Raw genomic sequence first — 16,109 nt, 5'->3', positions numbered from 1 at the left:
AAAGCAAGTCATTTAAAAAGACATTTGAGAGTACATACTGGAGAAAAACCTCATAAGTGTGAAATTTGTTTTAAGCGGTTTACCGAAGCAAGTAATTTAAAAACACATTTGAGAGTACATACTGGAGAAAAACCTCACAAGTGTGAAATTTGTTTTAAGCAATTTGATCAAGCAGGTCATTTGAAAACACATTTGAGAGGCACACTGGAAGCTAGTTTTTGTGTTATGTAATAAATATGTAAATATGCGATGTAAAGTATTGATGAATAAATGTATAAACTATTGTAAATTGGTTTATTTGAAAATAAATATTATTAGTTTGTCGAATTTTAAGTATAGTGTGGATATCAACAACAATGGTACAGCTTGAAGAGGCTAACTTTAATTAGAAAACCTAATCAGAGTTTAAATTCACTAAGAACTGCGTAAAACAACTTGTGCTGAACGTTATCTACAATTTATCGGTAACGCAATCAAACATCGTCAACGCATCTGTTAGGTACTATCCAAGCCCTTGAAAAGTATTCATTCTAATCCTGATCACTAAAAAAGGCAAACCACTGACCAACCCCAACTTACATAGGTTGATTTCTCTCCTAAATTTTTGTTATGGAGAGCGTGCACAAAGTCACTGGGATATTTAAAATTTTCTGAAGTTTTAAGGGTATTTTTGCACAACAGGTAGTAGGCTGTAATAACCTTCTTGCTTATCTTTGAGCTGTAGATAATATCCGTTGGTTTCTGTTTCTTTTTTTAGCATTGGTTACTTGATATTTTGAATATTAATAGAAAATTGATATTAGGCAAAAAATCAAAAAGCTCACAATCTTGTATAAATAATTATGTTACATTTTATAATATATATGTTATAGTCAAAGCCCGAATTTCAGGCGCTCCTAGGTTTTGACTAGTCAATCCTCAGGTTTGAATAACGGTCTTAGTCAAGTTAGGTTTGACTAACGGTCTTAATCAAACTCAGAAACCTAAGAGAGACTAATTTGGTCAGGCAAACGGTGAAGTTGCAAGATTTCTCCGCTACTCGCGCACGATCGTGTCTCGTATCCCCTACAAGTACTTGCACACAGCGAATATATAAATTATAACATGATTATTTATCCAAGATTGTGAGGGTTTTGGATTTATTCGAATATTTTGTTGCGATGAACTTACACCAGCAACATTTTCTTTACTAGAAAAATAATAGTATTGCCAGTGAAGCAAAAAAAGCGATAGACTACCTCAGCTAATTGAAATAATATTCGAAAATAATACTTCAACCAACTAAGATAGCCATCGCTACACATTTAGCTTAGCTCAGTCTCTCACGGTGTGAGTTCGTCTTGTCCTAATCTTAAATATGAATCATGAAAATTCAGAATGGAAGCAAACAACACAATACTTTAACCAATCATGTTTATTGTTCAATAAAGATATAATAAAAATGTAACTTATTAAATGCATTAACAAATATATTCAAATTCTTGCCAAAAACTAATAATTCTTATATTATACTTATGCATGGCTTGTGGTACTGGTTCGATGGTAACTTCTTGATGTCGAATGGTACTGCTGTAGACTTGTAGACCTGGGCAGATGTTATGGCCTCAGGCCCCTGCAGCTGGAGATGGTAGTCGTTGCAGTCTAGATGTCATGGTCTTCATTGCTGTCAGCCTTAGTGTCATCGCCGGCGATAGGCTTTATGCTGGATGCTCCCGAAGGGAGAAATATTTGATTCCTTTCCAAAAACCCAAGAGAGTATATGAAAGTCTAGAAAGAAAACTTAGAAAGACCAAATTGGTGTATAATTTTACTTCATTTATTATGTTCCTATATTTCTGCAATAATTTTTCCATTAAAGTAAAATGATTATAGTTTTTTTGTATTTTAGATTTTCCTCAGAGGGAGAATAACATGAAAATTGGAGAAACGTCACATTCATCTCGTAAAGAAAAATGTACATGTCAACACGCGGAAGGAAAAATATTAAATAAAGTTATGAAAGTTAGGACTGGGCAAAGGTCTTACAAGTGTGAGATTTGTTTTAAGCAGTTTACCAACGCACGTGATTTTAAAAGACATTTGAGAGTACACACTGGAGAAAAACCTCACAAGTGTGAAATTTGTTTTAAGAAGTTTAGTGAATCAAGTCAATTGAAAACACATTTGAGAGTGCACACTGGAGAAAAGCCGTACAAGTGTGAGATTTGTTTTAAACAATTTAGCCAATCAGGTAATTTGAAAGAACATTTAAGAGTACACACTGGAGAAAAACGTCACAAGTGTGAAATGTGTTTTAAAGAGTTTAACAAAGCAAGTAATTTAAAAACATATTTGAGAGTTCATACTGGAGATTTTAAAAGACATTTGAGAGTACACACTGGAGAAAAACCTCACAAGTGTGAAATTTGTTTTAAGCAGTTTAGTGAAGCTGGTCAATTGAAAACACATTTGAGAGTGCACACTGGAGAAAAGCCGTACAAGTGTGAGATTTGTTTTAAACAATTTAGCCAATCAGGTAATTTGGAAGAACATTTAAGAGTCCACACTGGAGAAAAACCTCACAAGTGTGAAATTTGTTTTAAACAGTTTAACAAATCAAGTAATTTAAAAACACATTTGAGAGTACATACTGGAGAAACACCATTTAAGTGTGAAATTTGTTTTAAGCAGTTTGCTACAGCACATAATTTGAAAATACACCTGAGAGTACACACTGGAGAAAAACCTCACAAGTGTGAAATTTGTTTGAAGCAGTTTAGTGAATCAAGCCATTTGAAAACACATTTGAGAGTGCACACTGGACAAAAACCCTACAAGTGTGAAATTTGTTTTAAAGAGTTTTCTCAAAATTCTGTTTTGAAAACCCACTTGAGAACGCACACGAGAAAAACCTCATAAGTGTGAAATTTGTTTTAAGCAGTTTAGTGAAACAGGTCATTTAAAGACATTTGAGAGAACACACTGGAAGCTAGTTTTTGTGTTATGTAATAAATATGTAAATATGCGTATGTAATAAATATGTAAATATGCGATGTAAAGTATTGATGAATAAATGTATAAACTATTGTAAATTGGTTTATTTCAAAATAAATATTATAAGTTTGTCGAATTTTAAGTATAGAGAGGATATCAACAAGAATGGTACAGCTTGAAGAGGCTAACTTTAATTAGAAAACCTAATCAGAGTTTAAATTCACTAAGAACTGCGTAAAACAACTTGTGCTGAACGTTATCCACAATTTATCGTTAACGCAATCGAAAATCGTCAACGCATCTGTTAGGTACTATCCAAGCCATTGAAAAGTATTCAATCTTATCATGATCACTAAAAAGGGCAAACCACTGACCAACCCCAACTTACATAGGTTGATTTCTCTCCTAAAGTTTTGTTATGGAGAGCGTGCACAAAGTCACTGGGATTTTTAAAATCTTCTGAAGTTTTAAGGGTATTTTTGCACAACAGGTAGTAGGCTGTAATAACCTTCTTGCTTATCTTTGAGCTGTAGATAATATCCGTTGGTTTCTGTTTTTTTTATGCATTGGTTACTTGATATTTTGAATATTAATACAAAATTGATATTAGGCAAAAAATCAAAAAGCTCACAATCTTGTATAAATAATGATGTTACATTTTATAATATATATGTTATAGTCAAAGCCCGAATTTCAGGCGCTCCTAGGTTTTGACTAGTCTGACTAACGGTCTTAGTCAAGTTAGGTTTGACTAACGGTCTTAATCAAACTCCGAAACCTAAGAGAGACTAATTTGGTCAGGCAAACGCCGAAGTTGCAAGATTTCTCCGCTACTCGCGCACGATCGTGTCTCTTATCCCCTACAAGTACTTACACACAGCGAATATATAAATTATAACGTCATTATTTATCCAACATTGTGAGGTTTTTGGATTTATTCGAATATTTTGTTGCGATGAACTTACACCAGCAACATTTCCATTACTGGAAAAATAATAGAATTGCCAATGAAGCAAAAAAAGCGATAGACACCTCAGCTAATTGAAGTAATATTCGAAAATAATACTTCAACCAATCAAGACAGCTATCGTACACCCTAGCCATGAAAATTCAGAATGGAAGCAAACAAAACAATACTTTAACCAATCATGTTCAATAAAGATATAATAAAAATGTAACTTATTAAATGCAATAACAAATATATTCAAATTCTTGCCACCAACAATTCTTGGATTATACTTATGCATGGCTTGTGGTACTGGTTCGATGGTAACTTCTTGATGCCGAATGGTACTGCTGTAGACTTGTAGACCCGGGCAGATGTTATGGCCTCAGGCCCCTGCAGCTGGAGATGGTAGTCATTGCAGTCTAGATGTAATGGTCTTCATTGCTGTCAGCCTTAGTGTCATCGCCGGCGATAGGCTTTATGCTGGAGGCTCCCGAAGGGAGAAAGATTTGATTCCTTTCCAAAAACCCAAGAAAGAATATGAATATGAAAGTCTAAAAAGAAAACTTAGAAAGGTCAACTTGGTCTATAATTTTACTTTATTTATTATGTTCCTATATTTCTGCAATAATTTTTCCATTAAAGAAAAATGTTTATAGTTGTTTTGTATTTTAGATTTTGACCAGATGGAGAATAACATGAAAATGGGGGAAACGTCACATTCATCTCGTAAAGAAAAATGTAATCAATGCGCATTTCGCGCATTGATTACGTAACTGGAGACCGGAAGTAGAATTTGAATTCTTGTTAAAGTTAAATGGGATTTGTATGCATTATGTGATGAAATTATTCAATTAGCAAAATACCATTAAACTTCAATGTACTCGAAAAGAATTTAGTGTCGAGATTCCAGTCAAAATAACTGTCAAAGATTAAAATATAAAATACAACCGCGAACAATTCAAAGTAATCGGACACGAACTTGCCGGTCTCCAGTTACGTCACGACTTCCGGATGTGCAATATATTATCTTGTTATTTATAGTATCATGGGTGTAATACTACCAAAGTAAAACTGGTCGCAGAAAATTGTACTTTTACCCATTGTAGTATCCACAGAAAAGCTTTGGTAGCAAAGCGAATGCCCGATGAATTTAAACATGTTCTCCATGAAGCCGTTCAGATAGTCGATTTCATAAAATCTCGAGCCTTAAACTCGCGTTTATTTTCAAAACTATTCTCTGAAATGGGAAGTGATCATATTCAGCTATTGCTACACACAGAGATAAGATGGCTTTCAAAAGGAAAAATGTTAAATAGGTTATTCGAGTTGCGCTCTGAAGTACATGTGTTTTTAATGGAAACCAATTTTTAACTGCGTGATCGGTTATTAGATGAATTGTGGCTCACAACACTAGCTTATTTAACAGATATATTTAATTTTAACCATTTATAATGGGAAATAAGCCACAATATTATTAAAAAATGATTTTTATTAACGTTTCGACGCCCAAATCGGGTGCCGTTGTCAAAATACAAAATACTACTAACATAAACAAAAATGTTGTTGCTTAGTAAAAAAATTCTTCTAATAATTTATTTAATTTGACTGATTTATATCGGCAATTCAGATATATTTAATCGATTAAATGACCTAAACTTAAGCTTACAAGGTAAATCACATACCTAATCGATTTTCCGTAAACGACAAAATAAATGCTTTTATCAAGAAATGTTATATGATGAAAAATAGTGTTTCAAACAAAGTCGTTTACCAATTTAGAAAATTTTGTGGTTGAGCATGAAATAAAGATTAAAGATGATCTTATTTTTAACATAAAACAGCATTCTCAAATGCTAATTGATAGTTTTAAAGAATATTTTGACAAAAGACTATGCTGTTTTTTTGATACGACAACCATTTATTTTGGATAGCATTCCTGAAACATTAAAACAGGATGAAAAGAGTCTTTAATAGAACTATCTTGTGATGAGGGCTTGAAAATAGAGTTTTCAAAATTAGAATTAGCTGAATTCTGGCTAAATATTAAAAATGAATATCCAGCCTTATCAGAAAAAGCATTGTTATTTTTACTTCCTTTTACGACGACCTACCTGTGTGAAACTGGATTTTCTGCTATGCTACAAGTGAAAAATAAAATTCGCAGTAGGCTTAATCTTGGTCCAAATTTACGAATGAAACTAAGCACAATTGATCCTGATATCGATTCACTTGTTGTAGCTATGCAGAACCATCCTTCTCACTGAAGTTTTGGACTGGGTTAGATTCCAAGTTTTATTTTGTATCATTTATAATGCTCTTTTTTAAATAAATACATTTTTGCCAAAATTAGTAAATTTTATTATCTAATTTTTTAATAGGTGGTACGGGATTGACACAGAATTTATGTAAGTGGTACATGTAAAAAATTTTTGAGAATCGCTGATGTAGAATAAATGTATAAACTATTGTACATTGGTTTAATTCAAAATAAATATTATTAGTTTGTCGAATTTTAAGTATAGAGAGGATATCAACAATAATGATACAGCTTGAAGAGGCAAACTTTAATTAGAAAACCTAATCAAAGTTTAAATTCACTAAGAACTGCGTAAAACAACTTGTGTTTAACGTTATCCACAATTTATCGTTAACGCAATCGAAAATTGTCAACCTATTTTCGACCTTTGACTAGTCAAACCTAGGAGGGACTAATTTGGTCAGGCAAACGCTGAAGTTGCCAAGATTTATCCGCTACTCGCGCACGATCGTTTCTCCTATCCCCTCCAAGTACTTGCACACAGCGAATATATAAATTATAACGTCATTATTTATCCAAGGTTGTGAGTTTTTTGGATTTATTCGAATATTTTGTTACGATGAACTTACCAGCAACATTTCCTTTACTAGAAAAATAATTGTTGACATTAAGTGTTAACAAGTGGCATTAAGCTGTAACGAGTAAGACATACTATGGTGGAAATAAACTTAGAAAGGTCAACTTGGTCTATTATTTAACTTTATTTATTAAGTGCTTACAATTCCGCAGTAATTTTTAAATTAAAGTAAAATGTTTATAGTTGTTTTGTATTTTAGATTTTTACCAGATGAAGAATAATATGAAAATGGGGGAAACGTCACATTCATCTTGTGAAGAAAAATGTACAGGTTAACATGCAGAAGAAAAAGTATTAAAGAAAATTATGAAACTTGGGACTGCGCAAAGATCTTACAAGTGTGAAATTTGTTTTAAGCAGTTTAGTGAGGCTGGCAATTTAAAAATACATTTGAGAGTACACACTGGAGAAAAACCTCACAAGTGTGAAATTTGTTTTATGCAGTTTACCAGAACAGATAATTTGAAAACTCATTTGAGAGTGCATACTGGAGAAAAACCGTACAAGTGTGAGATTTGTTTTAAACAATTTAGTCAATCAGGTAATTTGAAAGATCATTTGAGAGTACACACTGGAGAAAAACCTCATAAGTGTGAAATTTGTTTTAAGCAGTTTAGTGAAGCAGGTCATTTGAAAAGACATTTGAGAGTACATACTGGAGAAAAATCTCACAAGTGTGAAATTTGTTTTAAGCAGTTTACTACAGCAAGTTATTTGAAAACACATATGAGAGTGCATACTGGAGAAAAACCGTACAAGTGTGAGATTTGTTTTAAACAATTTAGTCAATCGGGTCATTTGAAAGATCATTTGAGAGTGCACACTGGAGAAAAACCTCACAAGTGTGAAATATGTTCTAAACAGTTTAACCAAGCAATTAGTTTAAAAATGCATTTGAGAGCACATACTGGAGAAAAACCTCACAAGTGTGAAATTTGTTTTAAGCAGTTTACTACAGCAAGTTATTTGAAAACACATATGAGAGTGCACACTGGAGAAAAACCTCACAAGTGTGAAATTTGTTTTAAGCAGTTTACTACAGCAAGTTATTTGAAAACACATATGAGAGTGCACACTGGAGAAAAACCTCACAAGTGTGAAATTTGTCTTAAGCAGTTTGCTACAGCAAATCAATTGAAAGTACATTTGAGAGTGCACACTGGAGAAAAGCCTTACAAGTGTGAGATTAAAGTGTTTTCTCGAATTGATGTTTTGAAAACCCACTTGAGAATGCACACGAGAAAAACCTCATAAGTGTGAAATTCGTTTTAAGCAGTGTACCGAAGCAAGTAGTTTATAAACACATTTGAGAATACACACTGGAGACGAACCTAAGCGTGAAAATCGTTTAAAGCAATTTAGTACTATACTCCGGTCAATACAGATATGTAACGTTTAAAGTTTTAAAAATCTCCATCGATATTATGTGTGCAACAGAAGTTATTCGGGGTCAAAGTCAAAATTTGAGATTTTTTGATGTTTCTCGAAAATGGTAAGCTTTATCAAAAAGAACCTTAAACCAAAGTTGTAGATCTTAAAATTCTCTACAAACATGGTCTTTATGATTTTTTTCCTAAGAGTTGCCATTTCTGAGATATCGCGATTCGAAGAGTCACATTATACATGATAATATGCACACATTTCCAGACCACCTGTGAGGTAGTGTACTCGGCGCGTTTTTTACCGTGGTTTTCTCTGTAGGCCTACTCCTCTAACAGTCATTACTATTTTAAGATAATTTAAGCAGGGAACGATACCCGTCAAATTCTAGATATTACCTTATTATTGATATTGCTATTAATTATTGGGTTAACTATTATTTTGATTCTTACTAGCGTTCTAGTATGAGGGTAACTTATTTTTGAAGCACTGGCCTGTCCAGTGGCGACGCGTGACTTTTTCTAAAGTGTTACCAAAACCAGATGCAAAAATTCTTATTTAAAAAAAAATGAAGATAAGACTAAATGTATATACATATAGCTTCAATAATATCATTTTGTATATCACTTGAAACTCTCGAAAAAACAGTTGATCTTTCTAGATGTTAGCAAAATTTTTGATCTTTTTTGGCAATTAATGTTAACAATTCCCTGTAATTGCCTCGAATGTCAGAGCCGTCGCCCTCAAAATGACCACGAAACGCTAATTCTTGTTCGGCCAAGAAACATACGATACATATCCATTACAAGTGAGCTAAGGATATACGAGTACCTATCTATTTTTTTAACAAACTCATTATATTATTATGTTTAGCAATATTTGCTTTAAATGCTTGGTTAAGAGAACTTTTGATTCTTGTTTTGCCAAACTGAATCAAATTGGGTATACATCTTACATGTAGGTAACGGAGAAATTTCATGTCTCTTTTTTAAAACTCTTAAACTATTTAAATCGTGAACCTGGTCCACCCATTTTTCTGTAAAAACCAGAAGACATGGCCAACAATACAGTCTATTTTTCTTGCAACCACATAACCAAGGATTTTCACTGTACCAACTAAATTTAAAATATCGAGCTAATTTTTTAAATTCCTTTTTTAAATTGTTTAAAATAGGTCTTTCATTTTCAATAATCTTATTTTATTTTTCAATCAGAATTACTTTTCAAGTAGTTGATCGATTACGCAGCGACACTCATCCATGGTGAACTGCACGACTTTATTATAGGTACTGATAGCAAATTTAAATCTGGTAACAGCCCTACTGATATACCAGCGCGCTTACGCCCATCGCTCCTTCAAAATTTTCAGTACTAGCCGGTCCCGAGCCGCCCGAGCGACAGCGAGTTAACCATTCATTGTCACCACAAATGAGACTGGTAACAGAATATAATAAAGTGCAACTGAATCACATAAACTCACCAATATTTTCGTGTGTCTGGTTATTTACTGAATTAGGTATTATTAACACATAATATAATAATATATTTCTATTGGTAAAAATAAAATAAAATAATAAATGGAATTATTCATCGTCATAAAATACATATTTATATGCAAGATTTTTAACTGTTACCAATGGTAACAGTGGTTACATGGACGCTTCGCCAGTGGGCCTGTCTCTCCTTAAACTGTCTTTTCACTGCAGCAATTGAAGTTTTCCGGATGTATAATTTTCTGCAATCTACGTGTGTTAAAACAGATTTTTGAGGTCATTTACGTGTGATCAGCTTGGAAGCTAGTTTTTGTGATATGTAGTAAATATGCGATGTAAAATATTAATGAATAAATAAATGTATAAACTATTGTAAATTGGTTTATTTAAAAATAAATATTATTAGTTTGTTGAATTTTAAGTAGGTATACAGAAATACAGAGGATATCAACAACAATGGTACAGCTTGAAGAGGCTAACTTTAATTAGAAAACCTAATCAGAGTCTAAAATCACTAAGAACTGCGTAAACAACTTGTGCTGAACGTCATCCACAACATATCATTATCGAATCTAAAATCTTCAACGCATCTGTTACGATTTTCAAGCCCTTGAAAAGTATTCAATCGGATCATGATCACTAAAAAGGTCAAACCACTGACCAACTCCAACTTACATAGATTGATTTCTCTCCTAAATTTTTGTTATGGAGAGTGTGCACAGACACTGGAATTTTCAAAATTTTCTGAAGTATAGGGGTATTTTTGCACAACAGGCAGTAGACTGTAATAACCTTCTTGCTTGTCTTTGACCTGGAGATAATTTTCGTTGTTTTCTGTTTTTGTTTATATACATTGATTACTGATATTTAAGTAAGAAAATTGATATTAGACAACAAATCAAAAATTTCACAATCTTGTATAAATAATCATGTTACATTTTATACTTATATAGATATTTCAATGCGACCGGTTTCGATGTTTATCAGTTTTACATCTTCATCAGGCCATACAAATAGTAAAAAAGAACAGACACTCTTGACCTCAACACTAACTAATCATTCCCACTTATTACTAATGTACTATTCAAATTAATTCAATTAATTTATTAACAACTACTAATTCAATCATTATTGTACTCTTTTAGGTATTCACCACTGGGTCTGACTGTCACACTCTTAAACTCATATGTATTGTTTATTATTTTTTATAAAAAAGATTGCAATAAAATGGATTCCAAAAAAAAAACATCAGGCCATACAAATATTAAACAAGATAATACAAGGCTACACCTTGCATAGGATCAGTTATATGTTTTGTATTGTGGCACAATTATTTGTGCAGCTTATTAGTGTTCTAACATTTAAACCAGTTGTTTGTTGATAAGAAACAAACCATTCAGAGAAAGAAAAGGATTGTTTCTTAACAACAAACAATTGCTTTGTATTATCTTATTTAAAATTTGTATGGCCTGATGATGATGGAAAACTGATAAACGTCTAAACCGGTCGCATTCAGTGCTGCGCCAGCACGTGGCAGCGCCTATGTACAAAACATTTAATAACGCCCAAAAAATACGCAATTTTTTAAAAAATAACTAAACATTCTCTAAATTAACTCTAGTGGTGCCCCTTAATTGTTGGCACCTGTATGAACCGCACACATTGCACACGTGGACGGCGCGGCCCTGGTCCTATTCACTATATATAAAATATAAGATCACTATTTATCTAAGATTGTGAGTTCTTTGGATTTATTCGAATATTTTGTTACGATGAACTTACACCAGCAATATTTCCTTTGCTAGAAAAATAATTGTAGACATTAAGTGTTAACAAGTGGCATTAAGCTGTAACGAGTAAGACATACTATGGTGAAAATAAACTTAGAAAGGTCAACTTGGTCTATTATTTAACTTTATTTATTAAGTTCTTACAATTCCGCAGTAATTTTTAAATTAAAGTAAAATGCTTATAGTTGTTTTGTATTTTAGATTTTGACCAGATGGAGAATAACATGAAAATGGGGGAAACGTCACATTCATCTTGTGAAGAAAAATGTACAGGTCAACGTGCAGAAGGAAAAATTATGAAAGTTAGGACTGGGCAAAGATATTACAAGTGTGAAATTTGTTTTAAGCAGTTTAGTGAGGCTGGCAATTTAAAAATACATTTGAGAGTACACACTGGAGAAAAACCGTACAAGTGTGAGATTTGTTTTAAACAATTTAGTCAATCAGGTACTTTGAAAAATCATTTGAGAGTACACACTGGAGAAAAACCTCATAAGTGTGAAATTTGTTTTAAGCAGTTTAGTGAAGCAAGTCATTTGAAAAGACATTTGAGAGGGCACACTGGAGAAAAACGCTACAAGTGTGAAATATGTTTTAAGCAGTTTACCGAAGCAAGTAATTTAAAAACACATTTGAGAGTACATACTGGAGAAAAATCTCACAAGTGTGAAATGTGTTTTAAGCAGTTTAGTGCAGCTGGTCATTTGAAAAGACATTTGAGAGTACACACTGGAGAAAAACCGTACAAGTGTGAGATTTGTTTTAAACAATTTAGTCAATCAGGTACTTTGAAAAATCATTTGAGAGTACACACTGGAGAAAAGCCTTACAAGTGTGAAATTTGTTTTAAGCAGTTTACCACGGCAGGGTGTTTAAAAACACATTTAGCAATTCACACTGGAAAAAAACCTCATAAGTGTGAAATTTGTTTTATGCAGTTTACCAGAGCAAATCATTTGAAAATACATTTGAGAGGACACACTGGAGAAAAACCTCACAAGTGTGAAATTTGTTTTATGCAGTTTAGTGAAGTAGGTCATTTGAAAAGACATTTGAGAGTACATACTGGAGAAAAATCTCATAAGTGTGCAATTTGTTTTAAGCAGTTTAATCAAGCAAATAGTTTAAAAATACATTTGAGAGTGCACACTGGAGAAAAACCTCACAAGTGTGAAATTTGTCTTAAGCAGTTTGCTACAGCAAATCAGTTGAAAGTACATTTGAGAGTGCACACTGGAGAAAAGCCTTACAAGTGTGAGATTTGTTTTAAAGTGTTTTCTCGAATTGATGTTTTGAAAACCCACTTGAGAATGCACACGAGAAAAACCTCATAAGTGTGAAATTCGTTTTAAGCAGTGTACCGAAGCAAGTAGTTTATAAACACATTTGAGAGTACACACTGGAGACGAACCTAAGCGTGAAAATCGTTTAAAGCAATTTAGTACTACACTCCGGTCAATACAGTTATTTAAAACAAAAATTACCGCAAAGCCAAATTTTGCTGGAGAGTTATTGATTACCATTACAAATAAAGTTTTAAAAATCTCCATCGATATTATGTGTGCAACAGAAGTTATTCGGGGTCAAAGTCAAAATTTGAGATTTTTGATGTGGCTCGAAAATGGTAAGCTTTATCAAAAAAAACCTTAAACCAAAGTTGTAGATCTCAAAATTCTCTACAAAACATGGTCTTTATGATTTTTTTCCTAAGAGTTGCCATTTTTGAGATATCGCGATTCTAAGAGTTACATTATACATGATAATATGCACACATTTCCAGACCACCTGTGAGGTAGTGTACTCGGCGCGTTTTTTACCGTGGTTTTCCCTGTAGGCCTACTCCACTAACTGTCATGACAATTTTAAGATAATTTAAGCAGGGAACGATACCCGTCAAGTTCTAGATATTACCTTATTATTGATATTGCTATTAATTATTGGATTAACTATTATTTTGATTTCTTATATTTTAATCAGATCCATGTTCTTGAAAGTCTACTGAAATTATTTTTTAATTTTAAAACAAAAATTTGATTCACTTACTCGCGTTCTTGTATGAAGGTAACTTATTTTTGAAGCACTGGCCTGTTCCTCCTCACATTGTCTTTTCACTGCAGCAATTGAAGTTTTCCGGGCGTATAATTTTCTGCAATCCACGTGTATTGGAACAGATTTTTGAGGTCACTTACGTGTCATCAGGTTGGAAGCTTGTTTTTGTGATATGTAATAAACATGTAAATATGCGATGTAAATATTAATGAATAAATAAATGTATAAACTATTGTAAATTGGTTTTATTTAAAAATAAATGTTATTAGTTTGTTGAATTTTAAGTATACAGAAATACAGAGGATATCAACAACAATGGTACAACTTGAAGAGGCAAATTATAATTTGAAAACCTAATCAAAGTTTCAATTTACGAAGAACTGTGTAAAACAACTTATGCTGAACGTCATCCACAACATATATCGTTAACGCAATCTAAAATCGTCAACGCATCTGTTACGATTTTCAAGCCCTTGAAAAGTATTCAGTCTGATCATGATCACTAAAAAGGGCAAACCACTGACCAACTCCAACTTACATAGATTGATTTCTCTCCTAAATTTTTGTTATGGAGAGTGTGTACAGACACTGGAATTTTCAAAATTTTCTGAAGTAGAGGGGTATTTTTGCACAACAGGCAGTAGACTGTAATAACCTTCTTGCTTGTCTTTGACCTGGAGATAATTTTCGTTGTTTTCTGTTTTTTTATATACATTGGTTACTGATGTTTAAGTTGAATATTAATAGAAAATTGATATTAAGCAACAAATAAAAAATTTCACAATCTTGTATAAATAATCATGTTACATTTTATATACAGTGATGAGCGCACTAATAACCGGCAAAATAACGCAAAAGATGAAAAACATATTAAGTTGTGAGATAAAAAGAGATGAACCTAGAAGAGGTGTTAAATTTAGCGATGGTAACTTTAAACTGACATTATATTGATTGTTTCCCACCTTTAGATGTATCGGACGAGTTTGAGAAATGCCACTGTCATAGTGACAGTTTTATTTGACATACTCCTCTGCGGTGTCCACATCCAAGAATATTAAACAATTTAGACGGCATGAAACCTTTATTCATTATACTGAATGAACATATGCTAATATCTGAATTACATATTGTAGGTTATCTGTGAAGTTGGTCATAGATAGATTGGTAGAGGTGGGAAGTAACATAACTGTTACAGGTAGCATACATTACATCCCTCCACACCAAGATCCGAATATACAAACCACATTGTCATAGTCTTAATTATAAATCTAAACGATCAGGCGGTCTGATGGTTCTTCTCAATCTTTCCTTAATATTAGGTGACTGCAACCCAACGGTTGATTGTGATGCACTGTCTTTAATTGACGAAGGAACCGCACTGATATCTTCACTCGAAAATTCGGTTTCAACACTACCGGACACTCCTTGGGTCTCACTGGTATTTTTTAAAGTTACCAAAGCTTCAGTTTCACTTAAAGGTAATGGCAAACTTACAGAAGTACTTGGAACTGAACTTAGTGGATCACACGTATCTCTATCCTTGTCATCAGAAATTTTAGATATTTCTTCATCGTAAAAATGACCACATTTAACAATTTGGTCCAAATGTCTTTTCCATTCAAGACTTGGATTATCTAAAGGCTGACATAGAAATGTTTGATGTCCTAATTTTCTAACTATTTTACTCTTTGCCCATTTAGGCTTTTGTGCATTTACCCTGTAATCCCTAACATAAACATCTTCTCCTTCTATAAATTCTACCACCCTATTACCTTTATGGTATTTTATCTGTTGTTCTCTAGCTCTCAATGTCTTATCGTTAAATGTCAAAAAGTCAAATCTGGTTTTAATTTTACGCCCAAACATGAGATAGGCAGGAGTTTGAAATGTCACTGAATGAGGGGTAGTTCTGTAAGAAAATAAATATTTTGAAATCAACTCAGATATACTCTTGCTCTGGGAGCCTGTTAACATTTTGTTTATTGCATATTTTAGGGTTTTAACTGAGTTTTCGGCCGCTCCGTTTGTCGCTGGATGATAAGGAGCTGAAGTTTTATGAATAATGCCATTTAAACTGTGGACCATTATCTGAAATAATTTGATTTGGCAACCCAAATCGGGCAAACAGTCTCGAAGTTTACTGATGGTATGTTCTGAGTCAGTCTTTGACATCTCATATACCTCGGGCCACTTCGAGTATGCATCTGTAATAACAAGATAATTCTTCCCATGATACGGTCCTAAAAAATCAATGTGAATTCTATCAAACACATGAGCTCCTTCTTGGAATTTAATTAAAGGTGCCTTCCGTGGAGTTGTAGTATTCTTTAAACATGCTTCACAAGATTTTACAAACAATTCAATATCTCCATCTAAACCAGGCCACCAAAAATATTGCCTTGCTACTGTCTTCATTCGAACTATTCCGCTATGAGTACTATGCAATTCCTGTAAGATTTGTTTATGAAACTTGGAAGGTACCACTACCCTATACCCCCACATAATTAAATTATTATCAATGGTAAGCTCATTAGCCCTGTTAGCATATGCTTTCAATTCATCTGGAACTGTTTTTGGCCAG

The 16,109-nt window shown here is 33.0% G+C and overlaps 1 protein-coding gene across 4 annotated transcripts in view; it reads left to right on the top strand.

The window, feature by feature from the left end:
• LOC114325988 (zinc finger protein 664-like) overlaps positions 1-16,109 on the top strand; it is a 65,972-nt gene that overhangs the window by 20,228 nt on the left and 29,635 nt on the right. The window contains exon 3 of one of the 4 annotated variants that reach the window (XM_050655443.1): positions 11,681-13,761. The exons of 1 other annotated variant lie outside the window; for it this stretch is intronic. In XM_050655443.1, the coding sequence (XP_050511400.1) occupies positions 11,681-12,813 (1,133 nt within the window). In that variant the 3' untranslated portion in view covers positions 12,814-13,761. Of the gene's footprint in view, positions 1-7,357; positions 10,062-11,680; positions 13,762-16,109 lie in introns of those variants that run through there. 2 more of the 4 variants (XM_050655444.1, XM_050655441.1) reach the window with 2 other exon arrangements.

Source organism: Diabrotica virgifera, chromosome 7, assembly GCF_917563875.1.
Source record: "Diabrotica virgifera virgifera chromosome 7, PGI_DIABVI_V3a".
Classification (NCBI taxonomy): Eukaryota; Metazoa; Arthropoda; class Insecta; order Coleoptera; family Chrysomelidae; genus Diabrotica; species Diabrotica virgifera.
This window is presented reverse-complemented; position numbering and strand designations above follow the sequence as displayed.